The sequence below is a fragment of the Vanellus vanellus genome (genome assembly GCF_965231255.1).
Source record: "Vanellus vanellus genome assembly, chromosome: 14".
NCBI classification, from domain to species: Eukaryota; Metazoa; Chordata; class Aves; order Charadriiformes; family Charadriidae; genus Vanellus; species Vanellus vanellus.
This window is the reverse complement of record NC_138919.1, coordinates 1,969,493-1,984,507: the sequence shown is the minus strand read 5'-3', so window position 1 is coordinate 1,984,507 and position 15,015 is coordinate 1,969,493. Positions and strand designations below refer to the sequence as shown.

Below are 15,015 nucleotides of genomic sequence, written 5' to 3'. Positions count from 1 at the left end.
ACATCTCTGGGAGTTTCAGTGCCACTACCTGCACTCTGGTATTGCAAAACCTCAATTTTCCCCTTTTCATCACCCACTCTGGGGTGGGAGGGCAGGGATCAGGCAGCACGGGGACTTTTTTAGGCACTGAGCGAGGCTGTACCGGTGGGACCTCGCAGTGCGGGAGTTGGGATGAATTTGTGGAGTGCAGGCTTTCCACTGAATGTCGTTTTTTGTGTTTGAAGGACTACTGCATCACAAGGGAGACAAAACAAACTTTTCTTCGAGGTTTGGCCAAGGCTCCATCATTGGGGTGCATTTGGACATGTGGCACTGGACGCTCACGTTCTTCAAAAATGGCAAGTGCAGAGGTGTTAGGTTTAACCCCAGCCGGCAGCAGCTTTGAGGGTCTGAAATCTGAAACCCAGCAGCCACTAGAAAGAAAATTAACTCTATCCCAGCTGAAACCAGGACGACAGGTAAGAGCAAGGGCAGCCACAGCGGCCGGCAGGCAGAGGGGCTGGGAGGGCGAGCAGCGCAGCTGGCTGAACTCGGAGTCCAGCTGCAGCAGGACGGCTGGAGAACATGCTGGCCAAGGAGAAGACCAAGGCGTGAAGTGAGCAGGGGTTATGGTTTAGAAGTGGTTTTGTCAGGTCACGTTAATGGTGGGAGTTGATGATCTTCGAGGTCCCTTCTAACCTCAACAATTCTATGATTCTGTGAGGTTACATTTGTTTTTTAATAGATGCACTGAAAAGACCTGTAGACTTACAGAGGTCCTGACTCCGTGAAACAGGTAAACCGCACCCAAATATCTGAGCTTCATCTCCTGACTTGCTTTCAGAGCAAACCTTTGACTTGCTATCAAAGCCATCGCCTCTTCCTCAAGGATCCCTCTGCTCTGCAGACTGTCAGCAGAGACAAGATTTAAGGTGGCCTCCTGGTTTCAAAGCATACTAGACGCTAGTCATATAACAGACTTGACTCCTCCAAAGACAAAATGAAAGACCAGCCCCCTCCTCCTAACTCCTGTGTGTTGGTTTGGTGTCTGCCATGAACACTATGGGGCACAATCGCACAGCTGCACGTAGGGAAAAGGGCTCCTGGAGAGGCATCTGCACCATTGCTGTGAAAGAGCAGTTACTCTGCTGAGCCCCTGATGAATTTAATGGTTTTGCATGTTGGCTCCTGCCGCTTCTCCTGTATCAAAGACTCTATTAAACTGTAATGATAGAAGCAGAAAGTGTCTTTCATTCCTCTTACAGCCCTCGAAGGCAGGAATCTGGAGGCGCTTGTCAAAAATCGCCACGCTGGCACAGCTAGGCTGCAGGGGTGTTTTAAATGCAACGCCGGTGTGTCAGATCTAGAGGAGGTAAAGGCAGTGGGGATCACCCTGCCTCTGCCCCAGGGGGGTTCTCGTGGTTCCTGCGGGAACACCAGTGGGGCTGGGATGGATCTGCAGCGGGGCCAGACTGACTCCATAGCACCATGGGCTCATGGCAGTCCAGCTGCAGACCCAGGCAGAGTCTGTCACCCCCGCAGCACCCGGTGACACCACCATTCCAGTCCCTGTGATTTCTGACCACTTTCTGCAGGGCCCATGGTCAGCCCCTGCCTTTTGCTCCTGCGGCTTTTCCCGGCCTCTGAACTCTCCTCCGGTGAGCAGCATGTTTGCAGATGGTTTTGCTCTGAGTTGGTGCAAAGGGTGTTGGAGAGGGAAGAGAGTTGAAATAAATCGGACAGGAAATGGCATTTAACCTGTCCTCTCCATGGGTTTCCTCCCAGCACGGTCACTGGGAACACAAAGCTCCCACCACTGCCTTTTCCCCAGTCCCTATTACAGACTTGCAAAGGCTCCGGTAAAGCTTTTTGCACCACGTGTGTTTATTCCCTGCTGATCCCCATGACTCCATGCGTTTCCTTTCCACATCACCAATCTTTATGTGAAGGTGGCTCTCGCTTCTCTGGTGATGGGCTTTGCATGAGAACCTTGATCAAGTAGGACAGGCTCTCTGTCAATCCCTCTGTATTGGTGCTGCAGCCAGAAAAAAACCCCCAGCCTTGCTGGATTGCTGCTCCCCAGGAACTCATTCCAGGATTAGCAGGAGGCAGAAGAACCCCTGGCAGGGAGGAACTTTCCTTCAGAGGGTGCCCTCCTGCTTCTACAGCACCAGTTGGCATCGCTTTGAGCCAGTGAGCTGCCATTTGTGGGAGGAAGTTCAGTGGTTCTGGTTCTGAAAGTTGGCAAGCGTTTTCCCAAAGTAACTCCAATAGGACCCAGCTGCCCCAGGGAGCCACCAGCAGGACCTACAGTAACAGGTCCATTCTCACCAAAGAGCCAGTGGGGAGCAGGATGTTGAAAGTCAGGACAAGCTGTAAAAAATACATGGCTCCTTCAACAACTCGCCTGAAAGGCAGTGCAGGACAGCCTCGGCAAGCGGCTGTCTCTGCATCGGAGTCGATCCCGTGCTGGTCAGGGACAGCTCGTTAACACTTTCACATCCAGCCCCTGTTCGAACCATTCCCCAGCTCTCTTAGGAGACAGGCACCTTTCCAGCCAGAGGGATAGAAAGCTGGGGCAGCTAAAAGAGGAAAGGAGAGCCAAGAGGCTGAAGAAAGCATCTGTAACAGGACATTTATTGATGTGCAGTTTCTGTTCTGCAACCAGAATCAGCTGCTTTTCCCTAGCCGGGCTCCCAGCAACGCTGCCGTGCCAGCAGCAGCTCAGCCACTGCTGAGTCCTGGCAGATAAAACAAGGAGGCTGAGCGACACGGCCACGGTGCCTCTGCGTGCTCAGGTCCAGGACAAGGTCGGGGTCAGTGGATACCACGAAGAGAGAGATGCGGCGGGATAAGTCTGGCCCAACGTGGCGGTCTTTCCCACCGACGTCTGATTTCACTGGGATGTCACTCAGCAAAAGTCATTTTTCATCTTCAGTGCTGCATTCTTCGTAGGCCTTTGAGCACACAAAAGAAGGAAGCAAGCAGTTAGCAGAGATGCTCTAAGAGAAGACTCCAGTCTCCCCTGCAAGGCTCCATCCCATCGTTAACAGTAAGGATCCATGACTGAGCCTTCATCTAAACATACCAGGATCTGGGGATAAAAACCCAGAAGAAACAAGATCAATGACTTGGCAAACACACCTCACGCACACTCAGAGTTGTGTGCTGCCCCTCCAGCATACAAGGAGAGAGCCGTAAAGCCAATTTTTCTGAAGTAGCTACGCTGGGGACACAGATCAAAGCTCCAGGGGAAGACAAACGAGAGCAGAGCATTGACTACGTGACACTCTTAAAAAGTTCTGTCACAGTTCCTGATCTAATGGAAAGAGTTTGTGATTAATGCTCAGAAGAACAAGCACTTGCTGTTAAAAATGTGTCTTCATGAATTGGCTCAGCTGCTGTCATCTTGGGAGCTTGAGACGGTTTTGTATATATTTATTTCCTTTTTAATTTTATTATTAACATTTCATTAAAGTAGTTTAGTTCCTTCTAAACTCCTAAGTCTCTTTTCCCCTCTTCTGCCTCTCTCTTTGAAGAGGGGTAGGGGGGAGCATCTGTTGGTCCCATCTGGGGTCCCCCATGTGCCCAGTAGTCGATTTGGCCTAAACCACGACACTCACGAAACAGCAGAAAGCTAAGGGGAGTGGGGAGAGGGAGCATTTAGTGAGCTACATCAGCTCCCTGAAGGGTCAGACAACAGAAGAGCAAGGAAAGCACAGGGTATGCCACTGGTGACAGCAAGCGCTAGGAGAGCTCAGGTGTCCCCTGGCCATCCCTCACAGTCGTAGGGGTGACACAGGTTTTCTGCTTGAGGGTGACATAGTGCTGCCAGACTGTAGCAGCAGCCACCTGGGACATCACACATTTCAAACTAAAACAAGCAAAGCTGACAGACGGACCACGTCCGACAAGCGCAACGGGATGCATCCAACAGACCCTCAGCTGCACTGGCTGGGGTGGGCAACCAAATGTATCACCAAGTAAAAATGCAAACACGCTTTGAGGGGGTCCTGTGAGACGAGACGGCAGGGAGAGGCCCAGGAGGGCTAAAAGGAGGGTCAGTAACTATTGCTGAAACAAAAAGCTATGGTTCAAGTCACACACCCATCTGGAGACAAGCCTTGCCTCTCTGGAGAGCCGATTTCATACTCAGGGCTTGTTTGCTGCATCAACAAAGACCTTTAAGCGAGGAAGCACGGTGGTACCCCTCCATGCCTTCATCCTATAGGCTTTTCGCAGGACACAAAGGGGTTTGAGGGCTTACCTGTAACAGGAGGCTTGGGGAGGCATGTGCTTCTGCTATAGCTGCTGCTGGTGCAGGGCTGACAGTTAAACTGCTGGAGTTGTCTCTTCCACACCTGCCAGAGCCCTGTGCTGTCCTTCTCCACTTGCATCCCGCTGGCCCAGGTCCCAGCAGCGCAGAAAGGCAACTCCTGCGACTCCAGCTGCCTCCTGCAGAAAGACAGACTGCTGAGAGCAAGACCTGGGGCCAGTGCGCGCACTAAGCACAGGCCTGCAGACCCCAGATTCTGCAGCCTTCCCCTAGCGTTAAGCAGTGGGCTTCCTTCTAAAACCTCTTTCTGCCCAGGACTAATATTTTTTTTTCCTCATGATTTTCTTTCCTTCCCTGGAAAGCTCCAGAACACCTTGGTGAAAAGGTTTTCCTAAGGCCATCATTTTTGCTCCTTTCCTAGTGCTGGATCACCACTACATTCACCATAAGAACAGAGGATTTTCATCAGCACAGACTGAAAATGATCTTGAGACGCATCTAGTCCGGGCCCTTACACTGACAGCATCAAGGACAGGCTGGCAGCCACAGATAAATAGAATCATAGAATGGTTCAAGTTGGAAGGAACCTTAAAGATCATCCAGTTCATCCATCCTGCCCTCGGCAGGGACACCTCCCACCAGCCCAGGTTGCTCCAAGCCCCATCCAACCTGGCCTTGAACACCTTCAGGGATGGGGCAGCCACAGCTGCTCTGGGCAACCTGCGCCAGGGGCTCGCCACCCTCACAGTGAAAAATTTCTTCCTAATATCTAACCTAAATCTCCCCTCTTCCAGTTTAAAACCATTACCCCTCGTCCTATCACTCCCCTCCCTGATCAGGAGTCCCTCCCCAGCTCTCCTGGAGCCCCTTTAGGCACTCACAGGGGCTCTAAGGTCTCCCCGGAGCCTTCTCTTCTCCAGGCTGAACCCCCCCAACTCTCCCAGCCTGTCCTCCCAGCAGAGGGGCTCCAGCCCTCCCAGCATCTCCGTGGCCTCCCCTGGCCCCACTCCAACAGCTCCATGTCCTTTCTTGTGCTGAGGACTCCAGAGCTGGACGCAGTGCTCCAGGTGGGGTTTCCCCAGAGTGGAACAGAGGGGCAGAATCCCCTCCCTCGCCCTGCTGGCCGCGCTGCTGGGGATGGATCCTGTTCCCAGGATGTTCCTGTAACTTCCACTCAGGATTCCCAAAGCTCTGGGCTTGGGATGTGACCAAGTCCAGTGACATGACTCACTTGTATGGGTGTTTTGCTATGGCCTTTGTCAGCGCAGAGACATGCTGGCCGAATTCCTGCCATGCGTCTAGGAACAGCACTTCGATGTTACCCCACAGCTGCAGCACCACCAGCGACTGGAGGAGGTGAAACATGTAACACACCGACCAACGGGACAAAGACAGGCTTGGGTGGGCCAGCTGTGAGCCCGAGGCCATCACCCTCCTCGATCCTCAGCCAGTAGCGCTGGTGTCAGCCCCGGCCACCAAAGGCACCCAGCGAGAGCAGCAAGGAGAACACAACGGTAGGACACGTCCCTCAGCAGGTGAAGCTGGGCTGGGGCTGGAAGGGGAGGGAGGCTGGGCTGCCTGCATTAGCTCTGTTTACACAGAGCCGCAGTAAAGCCTGCTCATCCTTCTTAGCTCCCAGTAAGCCATCGAGTCACAACCCCCTCCGGGGCATACTCAGGCAGGGCAGGAATTTAGTTCAAGGGATATCAAGCAAGGGTTTAGATGGTATTTGACCTAGTTTGTGACTGCTGTGGCATCACAAAGAGCATTGCTGATCTGCTTGTGGGACACAGGCTCTGCAAGGCAGAGAGCCGAGCGAGAACCTCAGAGGCTGCTGTAAATGCACGCACAAAGTACACCCTCAAGACTGCCAAAGCCAAGTCCTGGTCCCCTCGAACATGGACTTTGTGATTCACAGCCACCACGCTGGCACCAAGCATCAGCAGCTCAGCCCCAAACGTGTCCCCCCTGCAGACATGTTGATCTCCACCCGCCATAAGCTTCCCCAGCACCGCTGCTTGCCCGGAACGTACCGCCTGCAGGCATCCAGCCCAAGGATGGCCAGGCTGTAGGTTTTGGTGGAGGAGCCCTCCAGACCAGCTAAAGACAACACTTGGTTGAGGTCAGGCTGCCTCGCTGACGGGGAATTGACAAAACTCTGAAGGAAGACAAATCACACCCAAGTCTGTAGCAGCCCTCCTCTCCGAAAGAGCTCCGGCAGGACAGTGGGGGGCTTTCCAAGGTGCACCTCACTGGTGGGAACAGGCAGGAGCCAGCCTCAGGCTGCAGCCGAGAGCATTGCCTTTGGGCACGCACCACATGCCACATCTGCCAGTGTCCCGCTGCTTCTTCTGGCTCTAACACTCGCAAGGCTACATCAATACTACGCTGGTGAACCACCACGACTGAACTGAAAGATAAACTTCCTCCCCAAAACAGAAGATCACTGAAGGTGCAAAAACACCCTGGTGAGGAAGGCACTGACAACTGTGGAAGTTGCTAACTAAGACGAAAGGACACAAAATAACTTTGCCTGCGCTGCACACTGTTAGATGACAACGTTATCTGCACCTACGTTATCTGTAGTCTATTATACGACCACAGTATCTGCAATGTTTTATTAAGCAACAGCAGAAATAAGAGTTCTGCCTCTGCCTGAAATTCCTGTAGTGGGGGTGAGCACGAGAACAGCCTACCTCAGCCACGCAGATACCATTTTACACAGAACCTTCCAAAACCAAACTGAAATGGGAAGTGTGTTCGGTCCCAGAAGGTGCCTGCCTTTTCAGGTTCCCAGTGAGGGGCTACAAGAAGCAATCACTGGGCTTAAAACATTCACCCAAGTGTCTGAGCCAGGATCTTTGAGGAGACCTGTGGAGAAGGCCAGAACAATCCTGAGGTGAGAAAAAGAGGTATTTCATCAGCATTAATAAATGACAACAAAAATGCAAGTGCAAAATGAGAATTCTGCAAGCGTGGGAAGTCTGCCTTCCCACAGCGCGTGCGCTTGCTGGGTGGATCGCTAACTGAGTTATTAACTTCATCGTTGCCCATCTCTGCAGGCACCTATAAAATGGTCTTTCTTCAGTCCAGCCAAGCACCTGGACAGTGCACAGGCAATTTGCCACAATGACTCTCAAAATCAGCTCGCACATTCTAGGTTATTAAAGGCAAACTTCAGTGTCGGCTCGCCTATTCCCTCAAGATCTAATTTTATTAAATTTGTAGAAACTTAGTTATTTTTGAAATCTCCCTCTCTGTAAAAGACTGAAATTAGCCAACAGGCTGAACAATTAGTCGCTAGGAAGCTGGCTTCCACCACCCGTGCACACCTCCTTCCACGCTCACTTCAGCCCTGTTCCCATCACTCCTGTGCACGCTGCTACTCCAGCAGCGGGAGCGGAGTGGCATCCCAGGTGGATGTCACCAGGGAGGCCACCGAGAACGCGCTCTTTATCAGTGGCTCTGCACTCACTGTCAACTGTAGCTACCGTGAGTCGACACCATCCATCAGGCACTTTCCTTCCAGCTGTCTGTAACCTCAAACCACATGTTTGGACTGTTTTCTTTGACAGATACCTGCTGTAGACTGAATTTATGTGAGATGTTTCAACAAAATAGCACAACTATTTCTGAGAATGCAAGGGGAGGGTTAAGAACACGCTACTTGTCCACGTTAAAAATATCAACACCTTGTTTTACGAGGGAGCTTTGCCAATGGGACTGCCCGGCCCAGCCCCAAGCTGCTCCCCGGGGCAGGAGGGACCTTAGGGTGCAGGGCTGGGTGCTGCAGGCGTGGAGCAGGCAGCGCTGCCTGCGCTCCCTCTGCCGGCACCGGGGAAGAGGAGGGGAAAAGCCTCTGGCTGGCGCAGTGAGACCAGGGGTGGAGAGGAGAGCTGGGAAGGCAGGAGCAGGGTTCAGACCTCGGCAGGAACGAGGGCAGAAGAAAGAGATGAGCAAGAACTAAACTGCTTAGCACCAGGGCAGAGGGGAACGTGAAACCCAGGGACAGGGAGAAACTCTGCAGACTCGGTGGGTGCTGATATAATCACCGCAGTGGAGTTTTTAAAGTGAAAAATCACACGGCATTTTCTCTTGGCGGGCTGTGCGTTCCACCCGCCCGCTTCACCAGGCTGACCCAGCTCAAACAGGATCGCTCACCCAGAGAAAGGCTGTAAAAATACATTTCAGGGACCTCCACCACCTCCCGCGCACCAGCTCTACCCACGACTTCACACCAAATTCCACAACACAACAGTATTTATCCCACAAAGACTTTTCTACTGGCAGAATAATAAGCACAACAACAGGGCTGTGTTAGCGCAAATAGGGACAATCTTCCTTGGGTAAAGCCATGCTATGAGCCCCCAAAATACAACCCCTAATTATTTTATTGGTGCAAACGTGGTAATAAGTTACTCAAAACCGTGTTGGATAAAGCAGCTGGATCCCTGCCATCCAGAGAACCAACAGAACCTGCCCAAGATCTGCATGGAGGAGAGCGAGCAGACCAACAAGTCTCTAAACAGAATCACAGAATTATCAGAGTTGGAAGGGACCTCTAGAGATCATCTAGTCCAACTCTCCTGCTAAAGCAGGATTGCCCAGAGCACATTACTCAGGACTGCATCCAGGCGGGTCTTGAAAATCTCCAGGGAAGGGGACTCCACAACCTCCCTGGGCAGCCTGTTCCAGTGCTCTGTCACCCTCACCGTAAAGAACTGTTTCCGTGTATTTGAACGGAACTTCCTGTGTTCTAACTTGTGCCCATTGCCCCTCGTCCTGTCACTGGGAACCACTGAAAAGAGCCTGGCTCCATCCTCCTTCAACCCACCCTTTAGATACTTGTATGCCATAATAAGGTCTCCCCTCAGCCTTCTCTTCTCCAGGCTAAAGAGTCCCATCTCTCTCAGCCTTTCCTCATAAGGGAGGTGCTCCAAGCCCTTAATCATCTTAGTTGCCCTTCGCTGGACTCGCTCCAGCAGTTCCCTGTCCCTCTTGAACTGGGGAGCCCAAAACTGGACACAGTATTCCAGTTGTGGCCTCACCAGTGCCGAGTAGAGGGGGAGAATGACCTCCCTCGACCTACTGGCCACACTCTTCCCTATGCAGCCCAGGATTCCATTGGCCTTTTTGGCGACAAGGGCACATTGCTGGGCCATGGATAATTTACTGTCTACCACAACCCCCAGATCCTTCTCCTCTGAGCTACTTCCCAGCAGGTCAGCCCCTAACCTGTACTGGTGCCTAGCATTCTTCCTCCCCAGGTGCAGGACCTTGCACTTGGTTTTGTTGAACCTCATTAGGTTCTTCTCTGCCCAGCTCTCCAGCCTGTCCAGGTCACGCTGGATGGCAGCACAGCCCTCTGGGGTGTCAGCCACCCCACCCAGTTTGGTATCATCAGCAAACTTGCTGAGGATACACTCTGTCCCCTCATCCAGGTCATTAATGAATATATTAAACAAAATAGGACCAAGTATTGACCCCTGGGGGACACCACTGGTTACAGGCCTCCAACTAGACTCTGTGCCGCTGATCACAACCCTCTGAGTCCTGTCCCGCAGCCAACTCTCAATCCACCTCACTGTCACCTCATCTAGCCCATACTTCCTCAGCTTCCTAATGAGGATGTCATGGGAGACAGTGTCAAAAGCCTTGCTAAACGGAACATTTAAGGATACAAACCACGTATTCTTAAAAAAACATGTTTAGTTAAACAAATCTTGCTGCTAGCAATTAGCAGTGGAGTGAACTCTTACCATAAGGATAATGTAATTAGCAAAAAGTGGTGTATGACAGATGCTAATGAACAGAACGATTCCAGGTATAATGCTTACGGCTCTAATTGCATGTGCGCGGTGATGAGCTGCAGCTCGGATTCAAGCCACTGGGGACTAGGATGCAGCATCACACTTGTCACACTTGTCACACCAGCCACTCTGCCCCTGCCAGGGAAACCCACCCAGCAACGCGGGGCTGCCCAGGCAAGCTGCAGGGTGAGGAACGGGCCGGCAGCCCCGCTCCCCCCAGGACAGGTGATCAGAAACACGCTCTGGGCGGTCAGATGTGTCAGGGGATCAGCAGAAGCACTTGCATGTGCTGGTAAAGAGCCAGGATCCCCAGGACACACTGGCGGCCAGTGCCACAGAATAAGCCACCTCATTTTCTGCCAGTGAAGCTCTGCCTATGGGTCCTGATGCCCTGAAGGTCCTCCCTGACCAGGCAGAGCAGCTCTGGAAGCAGACCCAGCCCTCTGTGAGGCACCTGCACAATGTATTTCAAGCGCTGGTATTTCCAGAGGCTTATCTTGGAGCTGAACCAAGAAGCGAGTTCCAGACAGCAGGTAACACTGCCGACCCATGCAGGCAGTGGAGATCGGGACTACAGGTCTTCTTATCTCTTCATGTCGACCCTCAAGGATGTGAGTGAATTAACAGCCAGGAGCTCGCTGCCCCACAACTAAATCAGAAACATGGGCTCTATAAAGACAGGCTCCCGGAGCCCTCTGGGGATGAAGCGCTGCCCTTCTGCTTCAGCAACAAGGCCCAGAGAAGTTAAAAAGACCGTTTTCCAGAGGTGCCAGCCTGGGCCTGCCAGCCCCAGAGCTGGAGGGGTTGGTCCTCATGGGAAAGTAACGGAAGATCGGCGAGGAGGATTGCAAAACCACTCAAGTGACTTGCAGCTGGGGTGCTGGAAAACACATATATCACACTAATCGTTGTTTAGTCTTATGTGCTTGACAAGCAGAACATCCGTGCTTTGATAACACAGGCTGTGGTGGACTCGGAGCCACTTTATCGAACACGCCTGAGATTCCTGCCCTGATGGTGGAGAAGATCAAAGCGCAGTGGACAACTACGCCTGCTTGGACCCCTGACGTACCGTCGAGAACAGCGGGTTCGGACGCTCTCTCTCAGAATCCCAGACTGGTCAGGGTTGGAAGGGCCCTCTGGAACTCCCCCAGTGCCACCCCCCGCCAGAGCAGGGGCACCTCCAGCAGTGGCACAGGACACGTCCAGGCGGGTTTGGAATGGCTCCAGAGTGGGAGACTCTCGCTAACAAGGACTCTCCCTGGCAATGACGGAGCTCTGCAGTGCCCGAGTTCCCGCCTGCTGATTTGGGCATCTCCTGGCTCGCGATGTACCAAGAATAAACTTACTTTTTGCATTTCATCCGTGGTTTTGCAGTTGTTCCTGTGTCGGCTCACACAGACCTCTCTCCATGATGCTCAGGAACGAGGTGGACATCACAGCAGCGGCCCACCACAGCAGTCACGACAGCAACGACAGAGACAACGAAGCCAAAAAAGCCTAATAAACGCCCAGAGGGCTGTGTGGGCGCCAGGCCGACGGCCCGGGAGCGGCCCGGGCTCAGAGGGGACCGGGCAGGCCCCGGGTGGGTGTTCCCCCCCCCTCCCTCCCTCCGGGGGCCGCCTCAGCGGGTTCGGCCTCCCCAGGGGCTCTCCGCCGCCTCGGCCGGCCGCCCGGGCACGCCGCGGGAGGGGAGCCGGTCGCCGCCGCCATAGCGCGGCCGCGGGGCTCAGGCTGGAAGACGGGGCCCGGGGCCCAGGCGTCACCGAGGCCCGGCGGGCGGGAGGCGCCAGGCCCCGCTTGTTGCCATGGGAACGGAGGCAGCGCCTCCCTCTAAACGGCCCCGCCGGCTCCCCGCGTCCCGGCACGATCGTTCCGAGGGGGGCGGGAGCGCGGCCCCTTTGAGAACGGCGCCGCCATGATCTGCCTGGTGCTGGGCCTCTTCGCCGGCCTCTTCCAGAGCGGTACGGGCCGGGCCGGACCCCGCTCCCCCTCTGCCCCCCGGGCCGGGCCCCCGCTGCCCCCAGGCCGGGCCCCCGTTCCCTCTCTGTCCCCCGACCTCCCCCTGTGCCCCCACGGCTGAGGGGCCCGGGTTGGCCTCCCTCCACACACACCTCCCCACCTCACTCCTCTGCCTTCTCCTTGCAGCCTTCAGCGGGGCCAGCGAGCGCACCTTCGTGGCCATCAAACCGGACGGGGTCCAGCGGCACCTGGTCGGGGAGATCATCCGGCGGTTCGAGAGGAAGGGCCTGCAGCTGGTGGGGCTGAAGCTCCTGCAGGTGAGCGGGGCGGAGGGGAGGGGGGTCCCCTGGTACCGAGGGGCACAGGCTGGAGCGAGGCCCCGGCTCTGCTGGTGCACGCCGGGGGGGATTCCTGCCCGCCTCCCGGCTTGTACAGCCTGCTGTCGTCATTCGGGCTGCAAATCCTTCCAGCTCGCAGAGGTGTGGGCACCCAGGTGCCTAAACTGCTTCTGGAGGGGCCATTCCTGCTGCGGGGAACGTGGCAGCGCTTCGCTGCGTCCATGCTCCAGGGCTCTCCTACATGGCTGTTGTAAACTCGCTGGTGTTGCTCCTCGCACCTAGAAACTTCTCCCCTCCGTGGAGGCCTCTATAAAGACGTGCTCCTGGAGCCCTCTGGGGCTGAAGCGCTGCCCTTCTGCTTGGGCAACAAAGCCCAGAGAAGTTAATAGCCCGTTTTCCAGAGCTGCCAGCCTGCGCCCATCAGCCCTGGAGTTGGAGAGGTTGGTCCTCCCTCCATGATGCTCAGGCCTCAGCAAAGTAAAGCTGTTTCACTCCTGGAAGCGAGTATCTGCGTGGGAGCTTAATTGTAACAGGCACTCTCCAGCTTTAACTCCATCTCTCAGGTGTAGACCTTGCTCAAATCGCACCCCCCTGCTCGCAGCAGACTAAGCTTTGTGCTCTTTGTGCTCAGGCCTCGGAGGACCTGCTGAAAGAGCACTACATCGCCCTTCGTGACCGTCCCTTCTACAGCCGGCTGGTGAAATACATGAGCTCTGGGCCTGTGGTGGCCATGGTGAGTGCTGGTCAGGTTCTCCTGAACCCAGGAACAGAAAGTAAGTGCAAAGTATAAGAGGCATTGGCTTGTGGTGCTTTAGAGGGCCTCTCGAAGCTGTACTGAACTGCAGGGATGTTTTGTGTGGTAAATCAATCACAGACAATTCTGCTTATTTTCCAAAATCAACTTTTGAAGACTATTTACAGAGAGACCCTTTCCTGTCTCTCACCCGGGTGGATCAGGTGGGGAATTTAGAGGACAATAGGACCTCATGGGGGAGTTGTGGAAGCTGATTCTTGTTTTGCTGTCATGTAGGTCTGGCAGGGCCTGGATGTGGTCAAGACAGTGCGCACAATGATTGGGGAGACTGACCCAGCCGAATCCAGGCCTGGCACCATCCGAGGAGACTTCTGCGTTGAAGTCAGCAAGTGAGAGCTTTGGCTTTTTGTTCCCTCGAGTATTTCTCTGCATCCTGTCCAGGCATTCCTGGGCAAGGCCTGCCGGACCCACAGGAGTCTACGTCTGCAGAGCAGAGCTTCTCCCTTCTGTGCTCAGATCAGAACTGCCTCCCTCTGACAGCTTGCAGAGCAGCCCCGGCAGGAGGTGCTGACCTCTGCCTCCTAGAGCTGGCTTTGCCAGAAGGGAAGAGCCTGGCTTCGTGTCTTTCCTGCCTCCTGAGGCCTTCTCTGTTGAAAGCAGGTGGGGTTTGCTTGTCTTTTGCTCTGGGGAATCAGGACTGTCAGGCTGTGAAGAGGAAGAGAGCCCTCTCAGCCCTTTCCTGGGGGAGCAGGGCACCTGGAGAGCTGCTGTAGCTCCACCATGCATCTGAGTCTGTAACAAAAGCCAAGTGGGAGCTATACACGCGCTGGGGCTCTTCACCGGTGAAGATCCACCAGCTGTGACCTCAGGTAGCTGCAGCTTGGCTTGTGGTAGACGCAGCTTTTATCAAACCCTCCTGGATTAGGTTTCTGTTCCGTGGTGTCTGATACCAACCTGCTTCAATGGACCTACTTTGACAGAAGGAAGGGGGGACTCTGGAGGCAAAACTTGAATTATTAACATAAAACCAAGGCAAGCCCCAGGTAAACAGCCACTTGTAGCTCTTCTGGTAGCAAACAAATATTCCTCATCGTAGGAGTGCTGGGAACTGGCAGCTCCTGCATGTCCATGACCTAAGCCATGTTCAGTGTAACCATGAACAGCCCCTGAGCTGGAAGGAGCGGGGCTGTGAGGTGGGAAAGAATATTGTAGGAACTCACTGGCTCAGTCGGTTTAATTGAACTGGTCAAGGTGAATGTTTCCAAAGTGCAGCTTTCTTCTCCCACCTTTCTCTGCTTAGTGCCAGCTGATCCCGTTCTTCCCCACAGGAATGTGATCCATGGCAGCGACTCGGTTGAGAGTGCCCGGCAGGAGATCTCCCTCTGGTTCCGCCCGGAGGAGCTGACTTGCTGGGAGGACACGGCTGAACACTGGATCTACGCGTGAGAAGAGCAGCCCGAGGGAAGTACGTCTTCCTGACTGGGCACGGGACGTTTCCGTCCGTTTCATTGCAGCCGCTTGGGCTGACTGTGGATCCTGCTGCGGCGTCGTGTGCTGTGGGGGTTTTTGTTCTGGGGGGGGGTGGAGGGGTCCTGGGAGCTGGTCTCTACGTAACTCTGTGGTTCAGCTCCCTGCAACAGTAGCTGTTTCTTTCTTTTTATCTCTCTGCTATAGTAAGTAGTTGGTATTGTTGCTCTGTTTGCTGCGGCGTCTTAAATCCCAAGTAGCTCAAGGTGATTTATTGAAGTGAAAACTGGGCTCTGTGCCCGTTCCTGCGTGTTCTCAGACCTGCCTGGCACAGGAGTACACGTGCTCCTCGCCACTGGGACGAGCGCTCTGGTCACTACAAGATGATGCGGTTGATATAATTTACCTGCATTTCTGTAAGGTTTTTCA

At 54.2% G+C, this 15,015-nt stretch overlaps 1 protein-coding gene and 1 long non-coding RNA gene across 2 annotated transcripts; one reads left to right on the top strand and one right to left on the bottom strand.

The window, feature by feature from the left end:
- Positions 1–2,613: 2,613 nt before the first annotated feature.
- LOC309677953 lies at positions 2,614–11,660 on the bottom strand. Its single transcript, XR_014269722.1, has 3 exons — positions 11,415–11,660; positions 4,247–4,434; positions 2,614–2,936 (listed from the first exon to the last, which is right to left on the bottom strand). It is a non-coding gene; the product is annotated as an uncharacterized lncRNA (long non-coding RNA).
- Positions 11,661–11,959: 299 nt separating this feature from the next.
- LOC309677949 (nucleoside diphosphate kinase 3-like) lies at positions 11,960–14,675 on the top strand. The gene is made up of 5 exons (XM_082490859.1): positions 11,960–12,029; positions 12,214–12,344; positions 12,997–13,098; positions 13,396–13,508; positions 14,448–14,675. Exons 1-5 carry the CDS (start codon positions 11,984–11,986, stop codon positions 14,563–14,565), a joined length of 510 nt encoding a protein of 169 aa, XP_082346985.1. The 5' UTR covers positions 11,960–11,983; the 3' UTR covers positions 14,566–14,675.
- The last annotated feature ends 340 nt before the right edge of the window (positions 14,676–15,015 follow it).